The 10478-nt window shown below is 52.9% G+C and overlaps 2 protein-coding genes across 4 annotated transcripts in view; both read left to right on the forward strand.

The window, feature by feature from the left end:
- LOC125700245 (protocadherin beta-15-like) overlaps positions 1–10478 on the forward strand; it is a 48184-nt gene that overhangs the window by 4528 nt on the left and 33178 nt on the right. The gene's annotated exons all lie outside the window — the stretch shown is intronic.
- LOC125700244 (protocadherin beta-16-like) overlaps positions 3927–10478 on the forward strand; it is a 39730-nt gene continuing 33178 nt past the window's right edge. For both annotated transcript variants that reach the window (XM_048960666.1, XM_048960667.1), the window contains exon 1: positions 3927–6631. In XM_048960666.1, the coding sequence (XP_048816623.1) occupies positions 3942–6377 (2436 nt within the window). In that variant the 5' untranslated portion in view covers positions 3927–3941 and the 3' untranslated portion in view covers positions 6378–6631. The remainder of the gene's footprint in view (positions 6632–10478) is intronic.

Below are 10478 nucleotides of genomic sequence, written 5' to 3' on the forward strand. Positions count from 1 at the left end.
AAAGAGAATGGGATGTTGGTGGGAAGGTTCAACCTCTGCTGCCATACCTTCAACATCCGCCTTGGATATGATGGGCCACCACAGTAGAAGGAGAGGCATTACTTTCAGAGCAGCCCTTAGAATGTACATTACTGTAATTATGAAAGGAAGAAAACATTGAAGTTTTTAATATTTTTCTTGTAACTTCAAAAAAAATAAAGAGGAACAAAACCATGAATCCATTGGGATATTTGACCTTTTTTTTGGTGACAGCAATGCATCAGGCTGGTTTGGTGGGAATGGAAGCATTTCTTCCTGTGTTCTCAATGTCTTCATTAGAGTTGTTTGATGAAATTTTACTCTTTCAATGGTTAATAATTTAAAACTGTTCTTCACAAATGTTCATACATTGAAAATGCAATGACGTGATTAAACAGTGATGGAGAATTGAGAGATATTTCTGTGTGGTGAGCTAGGGATTGTGAAAGTCTTCCCCAGGCAGGGCTGTAGCTGCACGGCCCAAGCTGCAGAAAGCAAAGGTAAGAACTGGGAGAAGGAAGATGTGCCTGCTGTCAGTGAAGATCAGGTTGGTGATCATCTAAAGAACCTGCAGGAGCAGAAGTGCATGGGACCCAATGAGATCCATCCATGGCTTCTGAGGCGGATGAAGTGTCCAAAGTGCTATTGATCATATGTGAAATTTCTTGCCTGTCGGGTGAAATTCCCGCTGTTTGGAAAATTGAAATATAACTCCTGTTTTCACAAAGGGAAAGAAAGAAGATGCCAGTATCTGAAGGCCACTGAGTCTCACATGTGTGCCTTGCAAGATCATGGAGCAGATCATTTTGAAGGTCCTACTGAGACACCTGAAAAACAGCGGTCATGGTGGGTGGTACATGCCTGACAAACACAGTTGGCTTTTATGATGAAGTTACAGCGTTTGCGGTAAAAGGAAGAGCAGCTGATGTCATCCAGGTGGACTTGTGAAAGGTTTGATAAGGTTGCACATGACATCTGGTCACCAAATTGAACAAAGAATGGATCTGAAGGACAGAACACTCGGTGCTCAAGGAATTGGCTGGATGGTCACACTCAGAGAGTTGTAGTCAATACTGCGATGTCCAGGTGGAGGCCGTTGATGTGTGTCTGTGCTCAGGGCTCACTGCTGGGAGTGGTGTTCTTTAACATCTTTGGAGGTGACATGGCCAGTGGAACTGAGTGCACGCTCAGCAGTATTGCAGATGACACAGAGCTGAGTGGTGCAGTTGACATGCTAGAGGGAAGGGCTGCCATCCAGAGGAAAATGGTCAGTCTGAAGAGGTGGTCCCATGCCAACCTCATGAAGGTCAACTAAGACAAGATCATAGAATCACAAGGTTGGAAAGGACCTGCAAGATCATCCAGTCCAACTACCCTGCCTTCACCATTGCTACCAGAAGCTCTAAACCAGATCTCGTAGCTCCTCATCCAGTCACCTCTTGAACGCTGCCAGGGACGGCGACTCCACCACCTCCCTGGGCATCCATTCCAGTGCCTGACCACTGTCTGAGAGAAAAAGTTCTTCTTTATGGCTAACTTAAACCTCCTCTGATACAACTTGTGGCCATTTCCTTGTTTGTTGCCTGGGAGAAGAGGCCAAATCCCTCCTCATCACAGCCTCCCTTCAGAAAGTTGTAGAGTGCAATGAAGTCTTCCCTGAGCCTCCTCTTCTCCAGACTGAACAATCCCAGCTCCCTCAGCCGTTCCTCACAATACTTTTCTCCAGACAACTCACCAGTTTTGTTGCCCTTGTCTGGACACGCTCCAGGGCCTCAATGTCTTTCTTGTCGTGAGGGGCCCAAAACTGAACACAGTAGTCGAGGTGCGGCCTCCCCAGTGCTGAGTACAGAGGGATGATTCCTTCCCTGCTCCTGCTGGCCACACTGTTTCTAATGCAGGTCAGGATGCTGTTGGCCCTCTTGGCCCGCTGGGCACACTGTGGGCTCATGTTCAGCCGAGCATCAACCAACACACCCAGGTCCCTTTCCTCTTCACAGTCATGCAGCCAGTCAGCACTAAGCCTAAACCACTGCATGTGGTTATTGGGGCCAAAGTGCAGGACCCTGCACTTGGTCTTGTTGAACCTCATCCCATTCATCTCATCCCAGCATTCCAGCTAATCAAGATCCCTCTGAAGGAACACCCTACCCTCAGGCAGATCAACACCACCCCCCAACTTGTTGTCATCTGCAAACTTTCTGAGGGTGCACTCAATGCCCCTCTTCTAGGTCATCAATAAAGATATTAAACAAGATGGGCCCCAGTACTGACCTCTGGGGGAAGCCACTTGTAATGGGTCACCAACTGGTCTTTGCTCCATTAATTAGTACTGATGGGCACAGTCCTCTAGCCAGTTCCTTACCCAAAGAAAGGTATGCCTGTCCAGGTCACAGGCAGCCAGTTTCCTCAGAAGAATGCTGTGAGAGACCGTGTCAAAGGCTTTGCTGAAGCCTAGGTAGAGTACATCAACAGCCTTCCTACCTACATCTAGCAGTCTGATCATGCAGTCATAGAAGGAGATGAGGTTGGTCAAGCACAACCTGCGTTTCATGAACCAGTGCTGGCTGGGCCTGATCCCCTGGATGCCTCACATGTGCTGTGTGATCTCACCCAAGATGATTTGCTCCATAACTTTCTCTGGTACTGTGGTCAGGCTGTCAGGCCTGTAGTTCCCTGGCTCCTTCTTACGGCCCTTCTGGTAGACGGGAGTCACATCAGCAAGCCTCCAATCCTCTGGGAGCTCTCCAGATAACCAGGAATGCTGGAAGATGGCAGAGAGTGACTCAGCAATCACCTCCACCAGCTCCCTCAGCATTTTAGGATGGAGTCCATCTGGCCCCATGGACTTGTGACAGTCCAGATGGAGGAGCAACTCTCTCACTCTCTCTGCCTGAATCACTGGGGGTGTCTGTAGCATCCCAGACTTCCAGATCAGGCCGTAAAGTGCGGATAACTGATAACTGATAACAGATAACTGGTCTGCCTATTAAGGGCAGATGTAAAGAAGGCGTTGAGGACCTCTGCCTTCTCCTTATACTCACATAAAGAAGTTCAGTGTGTTTGGATGGATTGTAACGTAAATCAAGGAATTGTCTTGAAGAACATTCTGTGCAAATGGAACAGTGACAGAAGTGTAAAAGTAGCCCTCACTTTAGTGCCATATCTTTTATTCTTTCCTACTGCGGATTCTCAATGAACGTGAAGAGCAGCGGTGACAATATGGTCTGCAGAGTCTGCAGTCTTAGAAGAGGCTGCATGAATTTTCATTTAATTCATTATCATTTTTCTGCATGGATTGTGATGGAGCACTGTCTGATGTGTTCCCCTTGAAACATCCTGTTTTCGAAACACAGCAAGCGATTGCCACGCCGCGTGTGGAAATGTTGAATTAAAAATGCAATGGCATGGAATATTTGGAAAGAGACGCTGCGTTGCGCTGCGTGTTTTCTTCTTTCGTTGTCCGCTGCGTGTGGCGGCGAGAGGGCGCGGGCAGGAGCACGTCCCGTCCCCGGAGCAGTCCCGCCGCGGGCCGCAGGGTGGTGCTCGTGGCCAAGGCGGCGCCGAGCGGCTGCGGGCGGGGCGGGGAGACGGAGAGGCCGAGCCGAGCGCAGCGCAGCGCAGCGCATCCGGGAGGAGGCGGCGGAGAGCGGCGGCGGAGAGCGGCGGCGGAGAGCGGCGGCGGAGAGCGGCGGCGGAGAGCGGCGGCGGAGAGCGGCGGAGAGCTGTTGTCCGTGCTGCCGTGAGGTGCGTGTGAATCGCCGCCGCGCTGTGACGATCGCGCTCCGGGCTCCGGGCTCAGTCCGCAGTCGGCGAGAGACGGCGAGAGAGCCGAGCGGGGAGGGAGGCCCACCGTCCGTCCCGCCGCGCCGCGCCGCTGCCGGTCGCCGCTTCCCGGCCGGCCGGAGGGTGTCCGGCGGCCCGGCATGGCGGCTGCGAGGCAAGTGCTGTGTGTGTGGGCTTTGCTGGGCGTGGCGCGCGTTCGCTGCGAGCCCATCCGCTACTCCGTGGCCGAGGAGGGCGAGAGCGGCTCTCCGGTGGGCGACGTGGCGGAGGACGCGGGGCTGGCCCCGGCGCAGCTCTCGGCTCGCCGGGCGCGCATCGCCTCGCCGGCCGGCCGGCAGCACTTTCGCTTAGAGCGCGGCAGCGGCCGCCTCGTAGTCGCCGAGCGCCTCGATCGGGAGGAGATGTGCGGACGCTCCCGCACCTGCACGCTCGCCTTCGAGCTGCTGCTCGCCGACCCGCTGCAGTTCTTTGCCATTGAGGTGTCCGTGGAGGACATCAATGACCACTCGCCGGTCTTCCCGGACGAACGGGTGACTTTAAAGATCCCTGAGAGGGGCGACCCAGGCTCCCGTTTCCCAGTGGAGGCTGCTCAGGACCTGGACATTGGCAGCAATGACATCCAGGCTTACAGCATCGTTCCTGAGAACGAGTTCTTCACTGTCTCCTATCAGAATCAAAGTGAGAGCGAGATGCATGTCGACCTTGTTTTGCAAAAGCCTCTGGACAGAGAGGAGCAGCCAGAGATGGATTTCACTCTCGTTGCCACGGATGGAAGTTATCCACCGAGGAGTGGAACCACCCAAATCCACATCATAGTTCTGGACGTAAACGACAATGCTCCCATCTTCACACAGAAGGTGTTCAGTGGGCATGTTTTGGAAAATGCTCCAAAAGGTTTTGTGGTTCTCAGAGTGATGGCAAATGATGCTGATGATGGAATAAATGGTGACATTACATATGAATTTACACAACCAGGTGGACAGACGTATTCAGATTTTACAGTTGACCCCAGGAGTGGTGAAATTCGAGTCACGAGAAGTCTGGATTTTGAGACTGCGCAGAAATATGAATTCAGTTTGAGGGCCGTGGATGGAGGGGGCCTTTCAGCAATGTGCAAGGTAGTGGTGGAGGTGATGGATGTGAATGACAACGCACCAGAGATCGTGGTCAGTTCCTTCAGCAGCCCGATCCCTGAGAATGCAGCACCCGGGACAGTGGTCGCACTCTTCTCTGTCACCGACAAGGATTCCGGTGTGAATGGGGAGATCAGCTGTGCCCTGCAAGAACAGCTGTCCTTCTCCCTGCGGCCAGCCTTTAGGAACTACTACGAGCTGGTGACCGTGAGCGCGTTGGACCGGGAGCAAACGGCACGTTACACGGTGGTTGTCACGGCCGCAGATGCAGGGTCTCCTCGTCTGAGCAGCAGCCACACGTTCACCGTGGACATCTGGGACGTGAATGACAACGCGCCCGTCTTCAACCAGACGTCGTACACCATGTACGTGCACGAGAACAACGTCCCCGCGCTGCTGGTCGGGGCCGTGCAGGCAAGGGACGCGGACGCGGGAGCCAACGGCAAGGTGAGCTATTCGCTGGTGGCGGCCGATCCGCCCGAACGAGAGCCGTGCTCGTGCGTGTCCGTGAACTCCGAGAGCGGAGCCGTGTTCGTGCTGCGGCCGCTGGACTACGAGCAGCTGAGGCAGCTGGAGGTGGTGGTGAGCGCTGCGGACGCGGGGTCCCCTCCCCTGAGCAGCAGCGTCGTCGTCCGCCTGCTGGTGGTGGACGAGAACGACAACGCGCCGCTGGTGCTGCACCCCAGCGCGCAGGACGGCGGCCGTGCTTGGAGCGAGCCGGTGCCCGCGTGGGCCGAAGCGGGGGACCTGGTGAGCAAAGTGGTGGCCGTGGACGCCGACTCGGGGCAGAACTCGTGGCTTTCGTACGGGCTGCTGAGGGCCACGGAGCCGGGGCTGTTTGCCGTGGGCGCGCAAAGCGGGGAGGTGCGGCTGAGGAGGCCGCCGACGGAGAGGGACGCGGCGAAGCAGCAGCTGGTCGTGCTGGTGCGGGACAACGGGCGGCCGCCGCTGTCGGCCACCGCGGCGCTCAGCGTGCTCCTCCTGCACGGCTCCCGGGACGCCGAGCTGCCGCAGCAGAGCCCCGCCGCGCACGACGACGACGGCTCCCTCACCGCCTCCTTGATCGTCGCCTTGGTCTTGGTCTCGCTCCTGTTCCTGGTGTCGGCGGCGGCCTTTGCGGCGTGCAAGGCGTGCAAGAGCAAGGAGCCGAGCAGCGGGCACGTGCTGTACGGCCCCAGCGGCGTGCAGAGCTGCGTGGCTGATGGGGCCGCTGCCGGGACCCTGCCCCACGCCTATTGCTACGAGCTCAGCCTCAGCACGGGCTCGGGCAACAGCGAGTTCCAGTTCCTCAAGCCCGTGCTGCCCAGCCTGCCGGCGCAGCGCTGCAGCACCGGGGTGGCCGGCGACGATGCCGAGCATTTCCCTGCTGCCCCTGTCCCCGTGGGGGATGCTGATGTCGAGAGCCCCGGCATGCAGTCTGTGGGACAGTTTCACGGCTTTTAATTACCACGGGGTCTGCATTTCCAGCTGATTCATGCCTTGTTTAGTGTGGCTTATATGCTTTGATAATTAACTCCAGGTCTGCTTGTTTAGATCTGCTTTTGTAGTTTACCTCCCATTCCACAAGAACGTGATTGTAATTGGAAGCTGTGGATATTAACAAGGAAGCTGGGTGTGTGCTTTCTGAGTCTCCCCTAGATTTCAGTCTCTCAGTCTTCTAGCTCTGGCCACAACAGAAATTCCCTGTCTTTCAAGAGGTCCCCAGAAATCTGTGTTTCTGCTGACAGCCCATCTGCCAGCTGGATGAGGACAGAGCCTGCAGGATGTGAGGGCTGGATTTGGTGCCACCTGTGACGCGAGCAGAGTTCATCAGTTGCAGTGGTTGGCTTCCTGTAGCTGATGAGGGCTTGCATGCAAGCGTTTCCAGGCGCGCCACTGAGTGAGGAGAGTGGGACCTGCCAATGCTCCAGCCTGGAAATACGTTTGTCCTGCTCTATTGAATCTTCCAGCCACGTTCACTCGATGCACAGGGAGTTGCAGCTTTGCTATGTGCACATGGGCTGCATTCTCTGATGTTAATGGAAATCAAGAGAAGGGCAAGAAGTTTTTTGTTATAATTCCCCATTATGCAACTTTCCTGTGTGACTTGTTTTGGTTTGTGTTGAATGCCATCGGTGTGCAGTGCTGTCTGTTGCAGCGAAAGGTTCTTTTTGTGAGAAGTGCTTTTGTGTAAATGCTTCAGTAATTGTAACTTGAGGTGGAGCAAGAGCAGATAGAGCTGGGGCAGAACTGGCATGGCTGACGATCCCCTGGAAGTGTAGTGGGCAGCATCTGAGTGTGTGAGAGAGCTTCTGAGGACTTGGTTGTTTGTGTTTGTCTAGAATGCCTCGTGTTCCCTCTACTCCCTTAAGCTGCAACAACAACACAGTGCATGTTTTATACGTGCCTTGTAAAGATAAGATAAAGGATTATGATGTGTTCTGTGTGTTTCTGGATTGCCTCTGTAGTGGGGTTCTTTCCCCGGTGCCCAGCTCCTTTCTTGTCCCATGTGCTGGGTGATCATTTGGGCCATGCTTATCCATGTGGGGATGCAGAAGTGCAGAGGTGCGGGGCTCAGTGTGTGGGGCAGTTTTCTGGGGTTGCCTTCATTAGCAGTGAGTCTGCCCAGCCGGTGTCTTAGTGGGTGGAGAAAGGAAGGGCTGTGTGCAATGGCATTGAGCTCCAGAGGGAAGCTGCGTTTGCAATTGGCATCACACATTCCCCGACCGCTGAGTGAGAAGGAAGGTTTCCCTGCATGTTCTCTGAAGGAACGTGATGAACAGAAATGTGCAGCAGGTTCTGAGAGTGCTGTGTGTGGAGCCCTGTGTTGCAAGAGGTGCAGGCACTGCATTCTTGCTTTGCAGCGTTGTGCTTCTCCCTGTGTGTGCTGTGTGTTTTGCCTCCTGCTCTTGATGTCTCTCCATCCAGCTGTGCTCTTTTCCAGCCTCTCTGATGCATTCTCCTGCAGCTCAGCTGTTCAACTGGGTCATTGCTGAGTGCAGCAGCCAGCAATAGAGCTGCACTCGTGGTGTTGGGACACAGCGTAACACGTGGGTGTGCAGCGTTGTGGCTTGTCTGGGCTGCACTGAGTAAATAGGAAAGGTGCAGGCTGCATAGAGAGACATTGTTCTGAAAGTAATGCCTCCTATTTATTTCCATGGTACTATCAAGTGACAAAAGAAATAGTGTCACACTGTTGGATGGTGCAGATTCACAGCTGGAAATTGCTATTTTTCAATGTAGTCACTGTGACATCTGTGCATATTGAACGGTGGTGTACCTGAGCCTGCACGTTGTGTTCATAATATTCTGTATCGGTGGAGGTGACCCTGTGTTGCTGATGTTTAAACGCATCACCCACCACCTCATGGTGCTCAGCTCCGCTGTCTGGTCTCCATAAACCTTCAGCAAGCGTTGGTGAATCTCAGTGGGTGCAATTGTTTCTGCATGGAATAAGTCAGTGATGCCTGGTTGCCGCATACGCACTTCCATGTCAGATGTCAGTTTATCAGACTGCCCTCTGCATCCATCTGTCACGTGGTTACCAAAGAGAATGGGATGTTGGTGGGAAGGTTCAACCTCTGCTGCCATACCTTCAACATCCGCCTTGGATATGATGGGCCACCACAGTAGAAGGAGAGGCATTACTTTCAGAGCAGCCCTTAGAATGTACATTACTGTAATTATGAAAGGAAGAAAACATTGAAGTTTTTAATATTTTTCTTGTAACTTCAAAAAAAATAAAGAGGAACAAAACCATGAATCCATTGGGATATTTGACCTTTTTTTTGGTGACAGCAATGCATCAGGCTGGTTTGGTGGGAATGGAAGCATTTCTTCCTGTGTTCTCAATGTCTTCATTAGAGTTGTTTGATGAAATTTTACTCTTTCAATGGTTAATAATTTAAAACTGTTCTTCACAAATGTTCATACATTGAAAATGCAATGACGTGATTAAACAGTGATGGAGAATTGAGAGATATTTCTGTGTGGTGAGCTAGGGATTGTGAAAGTCTTCCCCAGGCAGGGCTGTAGCTGCACGGCCCAAGCTGCAGAAAGCAAAGGTAAGAACTGGGAGAAGGAAGATGTGCCTGCTGTCAGTGAAGACCGGGTTGGTGATCATCTAAAGAACCTGCCAGAGCAGAAGTGCATGGGACACAATGAGATCCATTCACGGGTTCTGAGGCAGACGAAGTTGCCAAGGCTCTATCCATCATATTTGAAGGGTCATGGCAGTCTGGTGAAGTTCTCACTGATTGGAAAATTGGAAATATAACCCCCCTTTTGTAGAAGGGAAAAATTAGAAGGTACAGGGATCTGAAAGCCTCTGAGTCTCAGCTCTGTGTCTTGGAAGATCATGGAGCAGATCATCCTGAAGGCCCTTCTGAGGCACACGGACAGCAGAGGAGGGGATTGGTTGTAACCAACATGGCTTCACCAAGGGCAAGTCATGCATGGCAAACCTGGTGACCTTTTATGATGAAATTATAGCATCAGTGGATGAATGAAGAGCAGCTGATGTCATCCAGGTGGACTTGTGAAAGGTTTGATAAGGTTACGCATGACATCTGGTCACCAAATTGAAGAGACATGGATTTGATGGATGGTTTTTGATTGCTGGATAGAGAATTGTCTGTGTGATTGCACTCAGAGTGTTTCAGTCATTGCCACAATGTCCATGTAGAGACTGGTGATGTGCATCGGCCCTCAAGGGTCAATGCTGGGACTGTTTCTATTTAACATCTTTGGAGGTGACCTGGACAAGGAAATTGAGTGCGCGCTCAGCAAGTTTGCAGATGACACCAAGCTGAGTTTGCAGCTGACATGCTAGAGGGAAGGGATGCCATCCAGAGGGACTGATCAGGCTTGAGATGCAGGCCCATGGCATCCTCATGAAGTTCAAGGAAAACAAGTGGGAAGTAGTGCACCTGGGTCAAGGCAATCCCTAGCTGAAATACAGACTGTGCAGAGAACGGCTTGAGAGCAGCCCTGAGGAGAAGGATTTGAGGGTGTTGCTTGATGAGAGGCTCAAGATGGGCGACAATGTGCTCTGAAGCCCAGAAGGCTGAAGCTTTCCTAGGCTGCATCAAGAGAAGCATGGCCAGCATGCTGAGGGTGGTGATTCTGCCCCTCTACTTGGCTCTCTTTAGACCCCACTTGGAGTACTGGTTCCAGTTCTGGTGCCTGCTACACAAGAAGGCCACGGAGCTGTTGGAGCAGGTCTGGAGGAGGGCCACGAAGATGATGAGAGCTCTTGTGGCTGAGAAGTCCAAATTTGTCCTGGGTTGCATCAAGAGAAGCATGACCAGCCAGTGGAGAGAAGTGATTCTTCCCCTCAACTCTGACTTTGTGAAACCCCACCTGGAGTCGTGCTGCAAGTTCTGAGGCCACTAACATAAGAAGAACACGGAGGTGTTGAAGCAGGTTTGGAGGAGGGCCATGGAGACAGTGAGAATGCTGGAGCAGCTCCGCTATGAGGACAGGCTGAGAGAGATGGGGTAGTTCAGCCTGGGGAAGAGAAACGCTCCGGGGAAACTTATTGTGACCTTCCAGTACCTGAAGGTG

Source organism: Lagopus muta, chromosome 14 (genome assembly GCF_023343835.1).
Source record: "Lagopus muta isolate bLagMut1 chromosome 14, bLagMut1 primary, whole genome shotgun sequence".
Lineage (NCBI taxonomy): Eukaryota > Metazoa > Chordata > Aves > Galliformes > Phasianidae > Lagopus > Lagopus muta.